The sequence below is a fragment of the Cheilinus undulatus genome, linkage group 11 (assembly GCF_018320785.1).
Source record: "Cheilinus undulatus linkage group 11, ASM1832078v1, whole genome shotgun sequence".
NCBI lineage: Eukaryota > Metazoa > Chordata > Actinopteri > Labriformes > Labridae > Cheilinus > Cheilinus undulatus.
This window is the reverse complement of record NC_054875.1, coordinates 16608736-16628050: the sequence shown is the minus strand read 5'-3', so window position 1 is coordinate 16628050 and position 19315 is coordinate 16608736. Positions and strand designations below refer to the sequence as shown.

General features: G+C 37.3%; 1 protein-coding gene across 1 annotated transcript in view; it reads right to left on the bottom strand.

Annotated features, from left to right (window-relative positions):
* The window catches only part of cfap74 (cilia and flagella associated protein 74), a 74012-nt gene that overhangs the window by 21701 nt on the left and 32996 nt on the right, over positions 1-19315 (bottom strand). Inside the window, 3 exon segments of the mRNA XM_041798707.1 lie at positions 110-283; positions 3970-4057; positions 19039-19167. Coding sequence (XP_041654641.1) covers positions 110-283; positions 3970-4057; positions 19039-19167 — 391 coding nt within the window.

Genomic DNA, 19315 nt, shown 5'->3' with positions numbered 1-19315 from the left:
CAGCAGAAAGGCAGACTATCACGTACCACGCCGAACTGAACTGAACCGAACCACAACGCTGGTGGAAACACAGTGTAAACCCTCCAAGTACTTGTTTTTCTTGCAGTACCTCAGGAACATTAAAGAAGCCAAAGTCCTGGGGTAGCAGGGAGAGGTTGGTCAGGTGAATCCTGCTCCTAACCGACTGGAAAATAGAACAGAATCCAAAATCCACCTCAGTCCGGTCAAACTGGATGTCTGCTGAGGTAACAATTGCCTGGACGGTGAAATTGACAGGCTTTACCTGAATGGACAAATATGAAATATCTTAAAGCATGTTGCAAAGCACAGAGAGCACTCATGTCAGTTTTTCGTGTGTGTGTGTGTGTAGGTGTGTGTGTGTGTGTGTATGTGTGAACATGTATGGTTGCCAGAACCTCAGGGCCTGAGGCTGTGGTAACAGCTTTGGTGCTCCACAGGAAATCTTGGCCAAGTCTTTAGAGACTTAATATAGCTTTGCTCTCCTCAAAATCACCCCCCCCTTACTTGTAAAGACAGGACAGATAGGAAGGGAGAGGAAGAGTTATGATTTGGCAAGAAAACAAACCAGATTTAAAATTACTGGAAAGGACTGGTAGAAGTGCAGCACAAATGTCTTAGCAGTTGTTACTTGGAGATGGAAAAAATCAGATAGAGATTTTTATACTTGAAGAATCTCAACTTATTGTTTGCATGTTTCTGTATTCCAAAATACCAAGTTTTATTATTAGTTAGATTATCAATTGTCAAGAAATAAAATTGTTCCAAGATTATTTAAGGTTGATGATAATTTTTCATTGATCCACTTAAAATAAATGAATGCTAAAATATAAAGTATTTCTTGGTTTGGGCTAAAGATACCCTGACCAGATTTTTTTCCTGCTGATACTGATTCCTGATCATCATAAGTGATATTGACTGATAACAATTCTGATTCTGATTTTGTGTATTGCTGTAGCAGCTTGTTTAGATGTTGGTTGTATTATTTAGCTTTGACCTTATACAAGAGACAGACAAACCTTGGTTAAACAGAGCAACATAAAAACCTTTAAAAGAGCTATGCAGTGTAACAATATGATGATTCAGCAATTAATGTGTTAATTTGAGAGTTTTTAACATAATTATAAACTGACTGAGAGTTATTGAGCCTATTCAGTAGGCTAAATAGTGGAAACAATCTGATGTATTTTTTAATTCTATTTTATTTAACCTTTATTTATTCCTATTGAGATACAAAATCTCTTTTACTGGGGAGTCCTGGCCAAGACAGCAGCATGGTAGGTTTCATACATGACAAAAAACAGAAGAGAAGACAAGTCTCAGAACATTAACTCAGCTCCATTATGCAGCAAAAAGATAGCGTCTGATTCACAGAGCACATGCATGGGGGAAATCCATGCTAACTGCACACAAAAGCATACAAACTGCTCAGCCGCGCAAACAGTGCCCTGTCCCATTTTTGTGGAAAACTGCTCCCCTCATACGCAAATCGGCCTCATTACAAAATATCAACTTATCCACAAAGGCCACAGGCAGTAAAAGTAGTGTCATTAACACCAAATGACATGAGGTATCAAACTTGGCATTACATCCCTCTCCCCCTCTTCTATCTCTTGGAGATAGATAGAAGAACTATCTCCACTTAAGGCATCTGTTGCTGTGTATTAAACTTTGCTTTCCCTGTAAATGAGGTCCTCTGTATTAAATAAATGCCTCTGCACTAAGCTGTTAATTATTATCATAGATCAGGTCTGTGTGAACCTGTGGTGTAAATTTTGTTGTCTGTTGCAGTGTGGGCTGCCATTAATACACATGGTAAAAAAAATCCTGAATGTTCAGATTAATCATTTAATACAATATTGATTCATGCACCAGGAAGTTTATTGCTATGCAAAATGACTTCTTTCAGCTATGGCTAATGAATGACAGATTTTTCAAAGCTGTTAGTTTGTCCAACAATGTGTTACATGTGTTTCTGAATTGCAAATAGTCATATTATAATCATCTTATGTGCCTACGTGTGCGTTTTGCTAACCATCTTTGCACAAGTTCTCGGTCTAGCATTATATTTTCCTTTTTTCCTGTCTCGGTCTGTCATTCAGGTGTTGGTCATCTTAAGCCATGCTAAGTGGCCATTTCAAGGCCTGTATGTTATTAATGCAAATTCTTTGGTGGATATGGTGCAAAAGGGGAGCTGTCTGTGGGTGCAAATCTCAGGCTAAATTCAGAGTCATTAGCACTGTGCAAAAAATCTTAGTGGACCTACCCCACAGTGTTTATGTAATAGTGAAGATCTCTGCCCACTTTGTTGTCAGATTGTGAACATATTAAAGAGCTGTAAAGATTTTTATTTCTGTAAGTGATGTTTTTAGTCTGTAGAGTTATAGTGACAGTGGAGTCCACACATTTTAAGGCAAAAACTTCAGCAGGCTGCATGCAGATTTAATGACTAACAACAGGTTAAAGGTTTTAAATTTTACCTGTAATGTAAATCTATCTAACGTGTAAGTTCTGTCAGTGGGTAACACAGGAAAATAAGAAATCTTTTCTCACTATTTAATATTTCAGTTTTAAAAGTAATGCAACCCAACACTGGTCATGGCAGGCTATAATTATCAATTTTATCAGGTCCATGTACATTTAAAAACAAAACAAAACAAAAAACCTTAAAATAAAACTTTTTGTGTGTTTCTTAAGTTATTTACCCATCACGCCTCGCAAGTTGGTGTCAGGGAAAAGACTGAGTTCACTTATAGTGTTTATGTTTCACACAGCACAGTATGAACCACAGGTGAACAAATCAGTAACTGCAAACATTAATTCCTGTTAACAGATCAAACATTTTTAATGAGAAATGGCTGATAATGATTGGTTGCAGATTGGTCACAGCATCTCTTGTTCACACCCAGTCAAAGGCAGCACAGGCTCTCTATTGAAAATAATTATGCAACCATGCATTTTAGAACACAGGTTTTTTTTTGTTTTTTTTTTTTCAATTGAAGAAATGCATGTAAGTCCCAATTTATGCTGAAAATGGACCAGAACTTTAATTCAGGAAATAGGAGACAAATGAGATAGGCTTTTGTGATAAATGTAATTCTGGCACTACCCACTAGATGGAGTCTTTGCTTTTGTTTTGTATGAAGCCAATGCTCCAGGTGATTGGAGGCAGGTGTGTGAATGAACACAAATACTTTATTTTTTTATGAGAACACTGTTTTCATTGGGTTTATATGTTTATGTCTATTTTGTATTAGATTTAAAGCAGGGCAATTCTCATGTAGATTATAGGAGTCCCTATCATGGACTTAAAACCATGGATCATGGTCCTGAACTTTTGGCTCAAATTGGACATTAATTTGTTGCTTTGCTTTAACAAACATCAATTTTTTTTAAAATTCCTTCCTCAGTGCCTAATGAGGTAAAACGTGGGTTTATCTTAGATTAGTCTCTAAAAAGCTCTTTCCCACCTTACAACTCATGCAAGTCTCATGAACAGTACGTTTATCTGTGTTAAACACACTGTACACAACGACCCCACACATTCTTTGTTATAATGGACTCAACATAATATTGCACACATTTTTCATATCTCTTACCAGGCATAATTTAAGGCAGAACTTCATGACTCAGGGCATGAAAATGAACTAAAATAATTACAAAAATCTGATGTGGACAGGTTCTCAGTGCATTGAGAATTCTTACTCTTAGGTACAATTCTTAAGGCTTGTTTTATTAGAATTAATGGAGTAAATGGGCCTGAAGGGAGGAGATAATTTTAGCTCGTTACCAGAAAAATAGGTTACAACCTTTAGTTGCTATGCTTAGAGACAAAGTAGGACACAAGCCCCGTAGACGCCTGGTATACTGTGTTGGTGTGTGTTTGTGTATGTGGGTGTGTGTGTGTGTGTGTATGTCTGTATAGATACATGTAAATAACACAATTAAAACCTGGCCTGTAACTTGCACTGTAACTGGAACCTCAAGGACTCCCGTATCTGTGTCATAACACTTCTTGGCGTCTTCTTTCAAGGAATATCTATGAGGAAGCATAACAGACAAATGCAGTGTGAGAACATACTTTCATGTGCAACAGTCTCTTTTATGAAATCATATTTAATTTCTGTGAACAAGGGAGAAAAAAAAAGACAACTGGATCATAATAATGATTTGGGTGATAATAGCACACAACTTAAGGGTTGTTAATTTCACAGTAAAAGAATTATAGGCCATAAGCCACTGTCAAGCTTCCAAAGGAAAAGAAAGATTCAGACCCTAGAGATCCATCTCTTTGGCTTAACTCATAACTGAAAAATCAGCTCACTAGAGAGTGCAGCAGTGAGATGTAGAGCGCGCCTCCACAATACTGTAGGTTGTAGCTATGGTGATGGAAGACGTAAGTATGATTCAAAGAGGCCCTGATGTCACAGGCTTATGTAAAACTCTGTTGCATTATTTTAACATATATAAACCTTATCAGTATATGGTTAATTATCATGTAAATAGTGGTCAAATATCAAAAGCAGCTCTGTGACTCAGATCCACCCCCACCTCTCTTTTTCTCCTTTTCTCATCATCCTTTGCTTTCATGATTTCATGCCCTCTATTTTTTCTCTCCTGTAAACTCTCTTCTGCTGTTCCCTAAAATGATCTAAATGCTGTTTGAAGGCTTCGGCACAATGTTTTAAATGCCACTGGTTTGAAGACAATGAGTGTGTCAGTGTGTTTTTATAGTGCTAAAACCAAGCCTGGCTATAATCAGATCTGTCAGCTTGAAGTACCAAGGCCAGGTTTGTTTTGTCCTCCCCAGACTTCTTTGCTACACACAGCTGGTATAAACATGCTGCATTGCTAAATTTGACTTAATGACTAAAAGTTAAAAATTCACTTCCTGACTCATCAAAATTCAATATTTTCATTTACAAAAGACAGTAATGGAAAAATGTCTCCTCCCCCATAGCAGTGAGCACAGTGGGTGGACTCTTGTTCTGGTCACAAATAGCATCACTGCTGGAGAGTCACTCTTGTATTAGCTTGGCAGGGCAGAGTGGAAAGGCCTGGTGGGATGTCACCAAGCCCATATGCTTAAAAGACTTTTTTTTTGGATGGATGAATTTTTCAAATTTATGTGTCCAGTATGGATTCAAAAATGAGCCCTATCGTATACCTAGGGACATCATTTTTGTATGCAGCATCTTTCCTTTTTCTATCTGATACAGTTGTCATTTTCACTCCAAGCAATTACATTTTGTCAAAAGAAAAGCTACTAGATAACTACTAGAAACTAGAGGGCAAAGATTAATGACTTCTTACTCTGATGGAAAATAAATATGAGCAAAAGTAAATTCAACTTTATTGAGTCTGTGATATCAACAATAAAAATACAAGTTTCTAGTTTTACAGAAATATAACTAGTTTTGAATGTAAGCCAGTCTTCTTACTTCATTCACATAAAACCTGATCTTTTTATCTTCAAAACACAAAATACTACTGTACCCATGAACTATCTCCTTCGTTGCACTTCCAAATTAGTGATTAAGAGCTTCAGGATCAGCTGAACTGTTGACAGAGGACATGGCAGTGATGGTAAATAAGATTGGTAGATTTAAAATCTGGTTCTATGTAGCAAATTTTCATATAATGCCCTTAGGGCAAATATGTTTAGGAGTTGACTGTTGTACAGAGATGCTTGCTGGGAATCCTTTGTCCATGTTTCAGAGGGCTTGTTGTTCTTTGATAACCTCAAAAGTGCAAAAAGTGCATTGAGAAGCATCTTTTACTAATATAGTTAATACTTCTAATGAATTTTCCCATTGTGAAGCATATAAAAATAAAGTGTTAAAGGTAAGGCTGTGAAGATTAATTGCATTAATCACAATTAAATAAAATCCACAATTAGATCACTAATTATTTTTAATCTCATGCTTTTATTGTCCCTTTCAAAACACTTTGGTTTAGCCACTGCAGCTTCTCCCTGCAGCCACAGTGATTTAAAATAACACCACCACTACTTATTAATGTTTCAGTTCATTTTAAAAACTCAGACAGCTTAGTGGGAAAGCAAAAAAATCATCTGAACCTTGTGTTACCAAACATTTATCTTTCTCTGTTCCTTTATTTCCTTTTCAATCCATAAAAGGTTATTTTTTTCCATGGTTAAGTTCATGTCATAATCTTAGGTCTACCTATAAAAGCAGGTCTGTATCCACACAAGAAGTCAATTACCCCTAGTTTTAAACAGTAGAAGATTCAAAATGACACAGGAACAATTTTAAATGCAAATAAGTGGAACTTTAAAAGTCGATAAAAAGGGTGCGATCAATTGCAATCAAATACAGAATTTCTGAGATTAACCGTAATTACATTTTTAATCTTTTGGCAGACCTAGTAAAAAGTATTTGAAACAGACTTCTTTTGGTTAATCTACACAATAACATTACGCGTATTTTACATGCAGATGTCATTTCTTATCATCCACTCTGCCTGGTAGACATACGGCTCCAAATATTCAGTAAACTATGTTTTGCCATGACATTCACAAAAAATACACACTGTAACACCACAAAAGAAGCTGTAGCTATATGTAGGCTACTTTGATTCATTACATATAACTCTTATTACTGTTACACCTCACAATAAACAATCAACCTAAACAGATCTGGTTTAATATACTTGTCATTTGATATGCTGAAATATTTCTGTGATAGCTGAAACAATAATTTGTGAGTAAAAAGTCAAAGAGCCAGTTCAGCAGGTGAATTAACACACACATGTCTGCACTATTGCTGGCTGCAAAGATACTGAGGCATCAAGAATTACACTGTGATGTCACCTTCTTATGGAACAACACAATATGCTAAAAATACACTGTATTTGGCTGCCATCTTTTTTCTCATCCTCAAAGTTTATTTAGAACTCTGACAGAGTGCTCTGCTGAGTTTTAACTCTGATGTGGGGAAAATATAGCTTGATGGGACATTACTACTTTGCTTATTAAAACAGCTTAGCGACTGAGAAGCTAGTTCTGTCATACAACAACAAACATTAGCTGCTAAAAATGCTGTTAACCAAGGATTGCTGCCATTTGGAGTGCCATTAGTACCCAACACTGTGAACACTTTTGCAAAAAGAGAGTTGAATATACTATCATGAATGTAATACAGTTTGTCAAGTATCCGTTAAACAAATGTAAGAGAACACAGTCAATGAGTAAACCAATGATATTCAGCAGCCAATGTTTATTTGATGTTGAGCACACGAAATACTGGTCAACACAGAACCTGTCTGATCCTCCTTGTAGACATTTTTGCTGCTCTTTTAATGTTATGATTAAATCCACTATAAGCATTTTTCAAACAGTTTCTTGTGTGGGTGCTCTGTGAGTTCAGTGGCACAATGAAAGGAGAGAAGTTACATGAACTATTGTGTTCTCTCTCTCTAGGAATGGAGACTAAAATCTGCAGTGTATGTAATAGTATGTCAGCCTGCAGGCATCCCTTGCTCTTGAGGGGAATGTGAGCTGACACCGATTGGTTTGATTCATGTGATGTCCAAAACACAATGACAAGTGCTTATATTCAAAAGAATATAATTCAAACTCCCTGTGCGCTGTGCCTCATTTAATGCCCAGATTGTGTGCCCAAACCAAGCAAGATGTAGTCTGACACACCCTCTAATCATCACATTTTAGATCAACATCAAAACAGTTCTCCTGTTTTTTTATTGTAGCCATATTATCAACAGTCATGTCCAAAAGCAGTTCTTAGAGGATATATAGACATATGCTTCAATCAAACATCTGAGTTAAGGGGAAAATACTCTGACAGTTTTGAAATGTGAGTATTTACCAAAAGAGCTAGATAACGTTGCACAAATACAAAATACTGCAAAAAAAAAATTGAGATAAACAAATGATGAAGTGTTCACATAAGTTTATCAGAAAAGAAAAAACTGAAAAGTTGATCAATCACCTTTAATAAACAAAGATGCATTTCTTAGGTGTTTTTGCTTATGTCTACTAATTTGTTAAAATAGTGTGTGTTCCTATTCAAAATGGACACTTTAGGATCCAGCTTCACCTTTAAATGAGGATTCATAAAAAATATTTAGAGGTTTAGGGATTTTATTCTTTGAGGACTGGGCAAAATAAAGACAATCAAATAGTAAGCTACTGTAAAACAAACTTTGTGCGTCACATTCACCAATATTATATTTTTGTTGTTTTCTTACAACTCTATTAGAGTTCTTCATAGGAGTGCAAAACCAGACAAAGTACTATTTAAGCTCTTTTCTGTAATCTGTTGTAAATCACCCCTCTAATCTCCCTTTTATCAGCTGGAACTCCCTGGATAGGATAATTTGACTTACTCCAGGGATGTGTTGGGACACAAATCGTTGTCAGGTTGTGTTTTCTGTAGTCCTTTTCAAAATTGCTAAATTACAATTTGCTAACAATTTTCCATATTCTTAATCATCCTTCAGGCAGAATTGTTGATTTAACTACATCCTAACTTTACTTACTTCAACCATTAAGGATTGTTGATTAATATAAAATAAGGCCAAGCCATATGCCAGTTATGAAGCTTGATTGTGACAATAATGCTTCGACATATCATTTGAGTCAAATGCAGAGACAGTTATTATTGTTGAGGCAAATATATTCATGTTAAACATTTTTGATTGGTTCAGAATTAATGAAGTTTAACAGCTATTCTAACAGGGCTGAAAACATCTTAGTGGTAACAATAAAGGAGGAACATGACTAAATAAATAAGGTAATAAAATACATGCCAAAAAATTAAGACATTTTTAAGACAAACAGGCAAACAAGGCAAATGGGACACAGCTGCAGCCCCCATTAGTCACTTTTCCACCGCTACACAATACTCAAACAGAATTATAGGAAATAAATACCAAAGAAAAAGCTCTGGTGTTCAGTGTCCATCCTCATCTAAGAAACAGACTGAGTGTGACTAAATCTAAATACAGATCAGTAGGTTTAGTTGTCCTTCTCTCAGTTGGATGGTTGGGGTTCAAACCCCAGTTTCTACAGTTAAATGTCAATGTTGAGCAAGGTATTTAACCTCAAATTGCTCCCATTGCTGCGTCAGTGGCATGTGAATGTGTATGGATGTGCATGAATGGGATTAGTTTATACTGATGGACACTCTTGACAGCAGCTTCACCATGAGTGTGAAACTAGAGTGTAGAATTGGTAAGAGAAAAGTAGAGGCGTGGCAGGAGAAGCAGCTGTGAGAGGTGCAGACTAAGTGTGTGTCGTTGTGCAGCAGTGTGGGCAGAGAGGATGGGAGCCAGTTGAGCATATTAAAATAATAAATCTAATTTACATCTATTTACATAGCTCTCAAAAAAACAAGGGTTTAGGAAGTGCATTGACATGCACATAAACAAATATTAAGAGAATGTTGACAGAGAACATGTTATATAACCAAAGATGATTTAATTACAGGTAATGTATCTTTTTTTTAAATATTTTCAACAGATGACAACAGTTTTCTAGGGGCAGCCAACCAAATTGAAATGAAAAAGAATTCTGTCAGTCAGGTTAGTTTGATACTGGGTAGACCAAAATCATGATAAGGATTAAAATTTAATTAACCACACAGCTCTCATCCGTATGTAATTTTACTACTTTAAGCAAATGAAACCACAGCTTCTAAATCAACTGTAAAGAGTAATAAGCCACTCTAACAGAAAGTGGCTTATACAAAGTCAGTGTCATGAAGTTAAATGATGATATCTGCATTCATTAGCAGCCCATATAAACAGAGATTAGGCAGCATTCCTCTGTACTTGAACAGGATCAAAAACATCTGAACCATCAGCCTTGATACTGTAAAGAGAGGATTATGTAGTGTCGGGAACAATGCTCTGTATATGCAAATGAAACGTGGGCTGGATGACAAATAAAGGCGGAGGAAGCCAGGAAGAGAGGAATGAGGCAAACGAAAGACGGTGAAGGATGTGGGCAGCTTGAGCACAATTCTTCAGTAAGGGAGGAAGAATTTGCTCACCCTCTCCCAAAGCCAGAAGAGGGAAGGCAGAAAGTAGACACCTGTGCAAAAAACAAAAGCTATGAGTCATTGAAGGATCTGATTTAACCATGTATGTATGTGTTTGAGTATGTTTGTGTATGTGGATAAAACATGAGGAAAAGAAAGCCTGCTGAAGATTTGGAAATCAAGTCAGATGCTGAGAATGAAACTGTTGGCTTTTCTGGTCCTTTTTTTATCCACTTCATTTGCCTTTTATAAATTAAAATTGAATTTCTTGCTCAATTTGTGTTACTCCAGTTTGACCCAGTGGAAGGTGACAGTCAGAACCATGCAACTTGCTCTTCAACAGGCAAATTATTGATAATGTTGGGAATGTTTTACAGAGAAGCTAAGCCCATCCTGAGGCTACGGAGGTTTAGAATCCAGGAGTGACTTCGCTGATGCACTCATAGTTGCTGTGACCATCAAATAAGAGTTCATTTATTGAATTTTCTATGCCAAAATCACAAATCAATAAACCATAAAATATCCAAGTATACCGTTAAAAAAACAGCCATTGTGCTGCAGCAGTAAACAACAAATAGTATGCCCATCTGTGATAGCATGCCTGCCTTACACAGTAATTTTCCTTTCATTCATACAGCAACACTAACAGGATGTTCCAAAATATTACAATTAAATGGACCCACTTCAGCCTTTACACAGGTGTTGATAATGTCCCAAGGGTGAATGATTCTATTCAACTGGGATGTGTTCTTTGAAAAGATGCTGCTACTTTTGTTTAAATCAGATACCTCTGATCCTGTAAAGGAATAGGCTGGAGAAACCTGTTGTTTTCCAGAAGCATTCAAGATGAAGTTGTTGCTCATGCAAGTAATCCATTTTTGCATTAATGTTCTAAACAGATGTTACAAAACAAAATGGATAAAAAAGCATAAGTTGTATCGATGTTCCCCCTTGCAGACTTTCATGAAAATGGAACAGACAGAACACAAAATGTCGTTTCTTGTCTTAATCTGTACAGACCACTGCCATGTTGCTGGTGTCTATACTGCAACTTGCTGCAGTAAACATCAACTAATGATTGGCAGTCTAACCAGATTGCAGTTTTGAAGTTTTCTTTTTCTTTTAGAGTAAATCCTCAGCACAAAAATATGAACAAAAATCCATGTCCAACATAACATTTCTGTATCCAAATGTACTGTGACAATTAGCCTTTGTACTGTAGTGGTCTAAAACTATTTATCTATCTGGGATCACACACTTGACCTTGACAGTAATTTTCCTTTCATTTATGCCCCAGCTGTAGCAGCGCAGCAGCACCAAGCTTCAGTTTGGCTCTTACAGACTGTGTAACGTCTGATCAAAAAATAATAATTATCATTTTGTGGGGCACCTACATTTTTTTTCTCACAACCTTGATTCCAGCTTATTTCTGCTCATGGACTACCCCTAAATTGTCCCGTTGGTATTTGAGAGACTTATTGGTCAGCTTGTCCAAACCCTTTATGAGATGCACATACCTTTATTTCATTCTGGCGTTGTAATGATTTATATCTACAGGTACAGCTCAAAAAATTAGAATATCATGGAAAAGTTCAATATTTTTTGTCACTCATTTCAGAAAGTGAAACCTATATATTTTATAGACTCATTACACATAGGGTTAAATATTTCAAGCCTTTATTTCTTGGAATGTTGATGTTTATGGCTTATAGGTCATGAAAACCCAAAACTTTGTGTCTCAGAAAATTAGAATATTGCATAAGATCAATAAAAAAGGGTATTTTAAACAGAAATGTCACGCTTCTGAAAAGTATGTTCATTTCTGTCCACCCAGTACTTGGTTGGGCCTCCTTTTGCATGAATTACTGCATCAATGTGGCGTGGCATGGAGGCGATCAGCCTGTGGCACTGCTCAGATTATACTGCAAGCCCAGGCTGCTTTGATAGTGGCCTTCAGGTCATCTGCATTGTTGGATCTGGTGTCTCTGATCTTCCTCTTGACAATACCCCACAGATTCTCTATGCGGGTTAGGTCTGGCAAGTTTCCTAGTCAATCAAGTACATTAACACCATGGTCATTGAACCACCTTTTGGTACCTTTAAGTTAAGTCATACTTTATTAATCTCTGAAGGGAAATTCACAGTTTACACTCTATTGTTACACACACACAGGCTGAATTACATGCAAATACACATGCACAAACAGGATCCCCACGGACATGCACTAATGGAGAGATGTCAGAGTGATGGCCTTGCTGCTCTCGTTGAAGTGCTGCCACGAGCTCAGGAAGTGGCCTGGCACCTCTCAAGACCAAAGACTGGGACTTGAACCGGCAACCCTCCGATTCCCAGCCCAAGTCCTTCCAGACTGAGCTACTACCGCCCTGGACATCCTGCTGTAAAATGAAATCAGCATCTCCATAAAGCTTGTCAGCAGAAGGAAGTATGAAGTGCTCTAAAATTTCCTGGTAGAGAGCTGCGTTGACTGTGTACTTCAGAAAACACTGGGCCAACACTGACTGTGGAAAATTCACACTGGACTTCAAGCAACGTAGATTCTGTGCCTCTCCACTCTTCCTCCAGACCCTAAGACCTTGATTTCCAAATGACATGCAAAATGTACTTTCATCTGAAAACAGGACTTTGGACCACTGAGCAACAGTCCAGTTTTTTTCCTTCACAGCCCAGGTAAGACGCTTCTGATGCTGTCTCTGGTTCAGGAGTGGCTTGACACGAGGAATGCCACATTTGTCGCCCATGTCTAGGATTCATCTGTGCGTAGTGGCTCTTGATGTGCTGACTCCAGCCACAGTCCACTCCTTGTGAAGCTCCCCCAAATTCTTGAATGAATTTTGCTTGTCAATCTTCTCAAGACTGTGGTTATCCCGTTATGCTGGTGCACCGTTTCCTACCACACTTTGTTCTTCCACTCAACTTTCTATGAATATGCTTGGATACAGCAACAACCAGCTTCTTTAGCAATGACCTTTTGTGGCTTACCCTCCTTATGGAGGGTGTCAATGACTGTCTTCTGGACATCTGTCAGGTCTGCAGTCTTCCCCATGAATGTGTAGCCTATGAACCCAGACTGAAAGACCATTTAAAGGCTCAGGAAACCTTTGCAGGTGTTTTGAGTTAATTAGCTGATTAGGGTGTGACACCATGACTTTCCAATATTGAACCTGTTCACAATATTCTAATTTTCTGAGACACTGAATTTTAGGTTTTCATTATCTGTAAGCCATAATCATCAACATTTCAAGAAATAAAGGCTTGAAATATTTCACTCTATGTGTAATGAGTCTGTATAACATATGGGATTCAGTTTTGGAAATGAATGACAAAAAATATTTAACTTTTTCATGATATTCTAATTTTTTTTTTAGCTGTACCTGTATTTTTGACTTCCTGTACACACGGGAGGATTTATACATTTATACAGAAATATGCATGCCTACTCAATGATAACCATTGTTGGAGGTGAGAAGTAAATAACTATCACTGTCTTAAGGAACCCTGCCTCAGGTCTTGGTCTTAGTTAAATGTCCATGCTCCTGAAATATAAAAAAAAATCAGAATTGAACCCAAATCTTAGACAACTAATGTGTATGAGGATGTTCCTGCCACCACTGAGAGACTGAAACAGCTGAGTCACGTGGATTAAGGCGCAAAGGATAATGACAGAGAGACAGCCTCAGCTTAATGCCAAAGAAGAATAAACACAGACCACAGTTTCATCTGCTGCGTCTCTGCTTCTCCTTCCCCATTAAGAAAACTTCTTAAAAGGCAGCTTTAGGCTCATGCAGAGATGTCTCACTTGAATGACACTAGACTAGTACTATGTCTATAGGTGGGCTGATTATGCTAAAGACATCAGTAAAAAGTAGTATACTTTTGTTTTATTGGCATCAGTTTAGTCAAAGTGAAAACACCTATCTAACCAGTGTCTAACCAGTTTCTACAAAAAAGAGTACTACATTAATCTCCATGCAGAGGGAAAAAATCCTTTCTTTTCAAATATCCTCCCTGTCTAGGTTTGAAAAAGTGGTTTGCCAGGTAATGTCATGCTAGTTCTTAGCTAACAGGTTTTTAGCTAACCCCCCCCCCCCCCACACACACACACACACACACACACACAAATTTAGTAGGGAAAGTGTTATTTAGGAGCAAGTCCCCTCAAATGGCCTCTTACATAATGCAGATCATGACGAGGTTCAAAGAGACATGGCAATTTTTATGTAAATCCTGTCTTAGATGGGGATTTGAAATAATCCCTTATCTATTATAAAATATAGATACCTTAAGTACTCTGATCAAAATATGAAAAAGAGCATTCCACCAGTTGCATGCATACATGCAATATGTTTAGCTGCCTATATGGTATGCTGTTAGAAAGCTTATGCATTTTTTTTGGGAGGCAGTGCAACTCTCAATTTTACGTAAACCAGGCCAACATGTTGGGAAAATTAGTTTCAAAATATACAGTCAGGATTTGAAATTATAAAAACTAATATTAGCTAAAATTATAAATTGTCACATAAAAAAGGATAATTCTTTACCCCATGTCTAATAAAAGAGGGAGGCAAAGTTAGTGTTGGTGGTCTGAAATTGTCCCTTGGTCAAAAGTTCAACACTTGGGGCCAGAACCACAAAGAATGGATTATGCCTGCTGATAGCATGACCTTTTTTGCAGCGTTAGTTCCCATGATCTACTGATTTTTATACCATATCCACAAAAGACAATCTCCTCCATTTTAACACCTTATCCTCAACAGAACAAGCACAAATTATATTCATAGCATGATGTCACAGATTCATGATACCAACCTCTGACAAGCAAGAACAGCTTTCTACTGCTTTACACTACGCCATCTACATGTTTTGGCCAGTTTTATTTTATTTCTAATTTTAAATGAGGGATCGTTGTTATTCATCCTGGTGGGGGTGTAAGGAGAAGGATCCTCCACAACTGTAGATGTACAGGTAAGTGTCTTACTTGGCAACGCAGACCTCTTGGCGAATGTTTACGTTAATGTGCATGTTAAGATTGGGTGTATCAATGACTGTTCAATGGTACACTTGGTGTAAATTTGTGCCTGGAAGTCTGTTGTAGCTACATCAGACATGAGAGATGAGACTGACTATTTATGCCCAGCTGGTGCACTCTGCCCCAGATGCCTCTCGAGGTCCTGACTCCCTCTGGGCATAAAAACATGTGGTGACAAAGGGGGGGGGGGCATTAATACTACTGAGGCAAGTCACAGGGTCGAACTTAATGGCAAAACTGAACTTGGCAGGGACTGAGGCCAGAGTTATGTTCATTATGTGGTCAGTGACTTGCATCTTGTTGGTGTTTCAGCTACTTCCATTTCTGTCAAAGCTGTTTTTGTGTTCTCTGTTAATGCAAAGTGTTTTGAATGAGCATTCATGTGAGACCTACTGGCCACCGTATGGATCTTATACTGACCTACATGTCATACAGCAGAGCTGTCCATGGTCCTGATTCTTTAGGCCAACATAAACCATCTCTTAACTTAGTAATGAGGCCAGTTGTCTGCTACTTTCAGGGTCAGAAACCACGTTGTATTGATTTATTATGTTTGTTTGGGTTTTACAGATCTATTTTTGTTTATGAAATATTCAGTGTTTAGTGAATGACCTGCTTACCTTAACCACAGATTTTTGCCAGTGTATAGATTACAACAAACATTAAAGGTACAGTGCGTAATGTTTAGCCTAGTATCATTTAGCAGAGCAGACATAGTAAAAGAAATGGTAAAAACAAAGTTTTAATTAGTAGGTCTATCCATGTTAGTGTTTAATCACCTGAAGACAAAAATGATTTTTCTTTTTTTTTTATTATTAACCCAGAATAAGCCTTTTATTCATAAACAGGGAGGGTCCCCTCCATGGACACCACCACCTTGGATTCTTGCATTTTTTGTGTCTATAGCACCACAGAATGAACCAAATAACAGGTACACATTTTTTTTTTTACTTCACTGGTTGCCACAGCTATCACCAGAGAAATATGCAGCATATTCTTGACTGTTAGATGTTTATATTCCTAATTTTACACACTGCAACTTTAAGATACAATGGTCAAGTTTAAGTAAAAAGGTCAAATTGCTAAGATGCATATTATTGGAGTCCAATCAGGTTTATTTAACTCAAAATTAAAATCAAACTTATCACAAGGCATGTTACATATAGGACAGGTTTAGACCAAAGCCTACTTTTTAACATAGCCTAGAGCTATAGTATAGCTGCAGTTTTATCAACTGGATCACATTTCTTTATTAAATAAAGAGCAAAGAACAGCACTGAAAGCTATTCATAACAGAGAAGATGTTTTTACTCTTCTCCTGACTGGGCTCGGCATCAGTTTTTTACACCAACAAGCTCCATAGTTCATGAAATACGGCAGAACAAGCCTGTCAGGCTCAGGTTACTCTGGAGCTCCACATGCCTACTACCTCATTTATTGTAGTTTCTCTGATTGGCCAATAATATGAAAGTGCCAGACAGAACATTTGTCATATCACCTTCTGAGAATTTTTTGGAAAGTCCTGCCCATCCCAAACACTTTGTATGGGAGGTTTCCAAGATGAGAGTGAAATATATCCCTGCAATGGACATAAGAAACAGTCTATCTAGCATGTCAGGTCAGTATGTGTAAATCAGCACTGACCTTTATGAATTAGATGGTATTTGCAACAAGGGTCATTTGTTACAATGTTACAATGTCCAAAGCAATGCACATCTGATTTTTTTTTATTTGAATAGAAAGGGAGCAAGTTTGCTCTGAATTTTTGACTCTTCCCTTATTTATGAATATGCAAATAGGACAAATCCTAGCAGTGCAGTTTGCAAGCATTTTAGTCTATGCTCATGTTTTGTGGAATGCATGCTATCTCTTTCTCTTATTTGCACAGGTGTAGCAGCCACAAAACAACATTTTTGGGGATCAGGCCTTTTGTTTAGACCACACATTATGGATGCACAAAGATAGTAATTATTATCAATTTACTATCCAAGTTATAGATCAGAATCAATCTGATTTCTCATTCTTCAGTAATTAATAACCTCTTTGAAATAAGCCAATAAAGACAAACAGACACATCAAATAATAAAGTGTTAAAGATTACAATTTGGTTTATTATGAAACTATGAAAATTATTAATAGTTAGTTACTGTTAGTGGTATATTATAAAATGACTGAAAGATCTGATCTATGGTATAAGATTTTTTTTATTTCTAAAAATCTAGTTATCCTTTAGTAACAACAGTATTTTCAGTGAGAGCAAAGGGAACTGGGTCTAATGTCTAAGGTTATGTAAGCAGAAACAGGGCCAACTTATAAGCAGTGTTCTAGGGTAGATGCAAGGAGGGAAAGAAGAGTTTGAGACTAACAGGAAGAGGCAGAATAGATGGGGAAGAGAAGGAGGACAGATCTACTGTAGAGAACTGCAATGACTGAGAGAACCAAAGAGAGAAAAGTATAGTTTAGCACAGAGGTGAGAGGCCAAAGAAAATAGAAGTATTTGTGAGAGAGTGGGAGTAGACAGCACAAAAGTGAAAGAGAGAGACCGAGAGAAAAAGTGTAAAACAGAGGGAGTAGGGAGGGGGTGGTGGCTGCGGCTGTGTTTGTGCTCATGAAAACTGCACCATCTCAGCAACAGTACGAGTAATGCTGTACTCTAATCCTGGTATTAAAACCTCTGCTGATTCACTAAAGCAGATTACTGACATTTTCCCACTTTCCTCTTCCGCCCTCCTGCTGAAAGATGACCAGTGCATGCCCCTAACTTTGGTTATGTTTGATGAAAATGCTCTCTAATTGTAGATTCCTCTCAATCAATAGCATCCCAACAATCAATATTAGAAGGGGAGAAGGGAGATTTGCAGAAGAATACTTGCGCCCACGCTGCAATTTTTGCATACTGCACGCCTCTCATATTTGCCCTAGGGTCCCCTGTCCGCTCTCCTGGCATTCAAGCTGCATTTCAACTCCTGCCTAGCCATCTAAATATAGAGCATGTATTGTTGTAGAACAATTACTAAGTCCTTCAAAACCATTAGAAACCTTTGTATAACCCCATAGTTAATTCTTTACAAAAACAAACGCCATCACATTTGTCTCAGTTACAGAGGGCCTGATTTACAAATTAACTAAGAAACTTTTGAGACAAAAATTATTCACCAGTCCTATGCAAAGGCTTAAATGCTCTTTTGAATTTGCAGGAAGCAAACAGAGTTTCTGTGCATTAGTTCTGTTTCCAGATATTTATGTCATTTTACAATAAAATCATCTGGAAATACATTTTTGTACCTCTGTCAGCATTCCAGCCTTTCCCTAATGTTTCTTATAATTTTTTTCCTTTGCACTCGTTTAGTGATTCACTGAACTAACTGTTGCTTCTTATTTTCTTTTTGGCAACTTTTGGCTAAATGATTTGGACTTTTGTGAACTGATCTTTTTTTGATTAAATGGACTGACTCAGATTTGAATCCAGGTTTCTTTTATGTATCAGTGTGACGGAGCTTTTTGAATTGTGCCTGTCTTTATCTTTTCCTGTTTGTAAGTAATGCAGTGTTTCAGCATATTAAACACATAGCTGCTTACATTGTTAGTGTTAGAAACATTTATAAACAATACACCTTTAGAGTTATTTCAGGTCTAATACTGTATGTGTGAGATACTAACACATCTACTTGCTACCAAACTTCCTTAAACCTGTTTTTTTCTACCTGCAGCGTCTCCCATCTTCAGCTAGGTAAGGTCTCTTGGTGAAACTAAAGTAATGTCTTTGTCAAAGAAGAGGCTGGAAAGTTACAAAACTGAAAGAATGGCTTAACACACAAGTCCTCTTTAACTGAATCAGATTTACTTTCACCGAAGGTTGACAGAATCTTAACAAGCTTAAGAGTCTTAAACAAGATTATGATTGTTCCAGTGATTCAATTATTATACCATCCCATATTTGTCCTTCCTTACCTTGGTAGGAATTTGAGTAGGGCATTAAAGCTTGATTGAGCCTGGATGAAGCACGTCTTTGGTAGGATCTCCATGTGTTTTCTCATTTCCGGGCACACCTCAAAGGTCAGCTTTAATGCTGTGCTGGCTCTGTCATGTGAAAGACACAGATTCATTAGCATAATGCTGACACACTAAGAGCATTTCCCAGAATGGCTATAATAAAGGGTAATCCAAACTGCCTTTGAAAGATAGTACACATTAGTAAAACATGGGAAACCAGTGATGGAATAAGTGA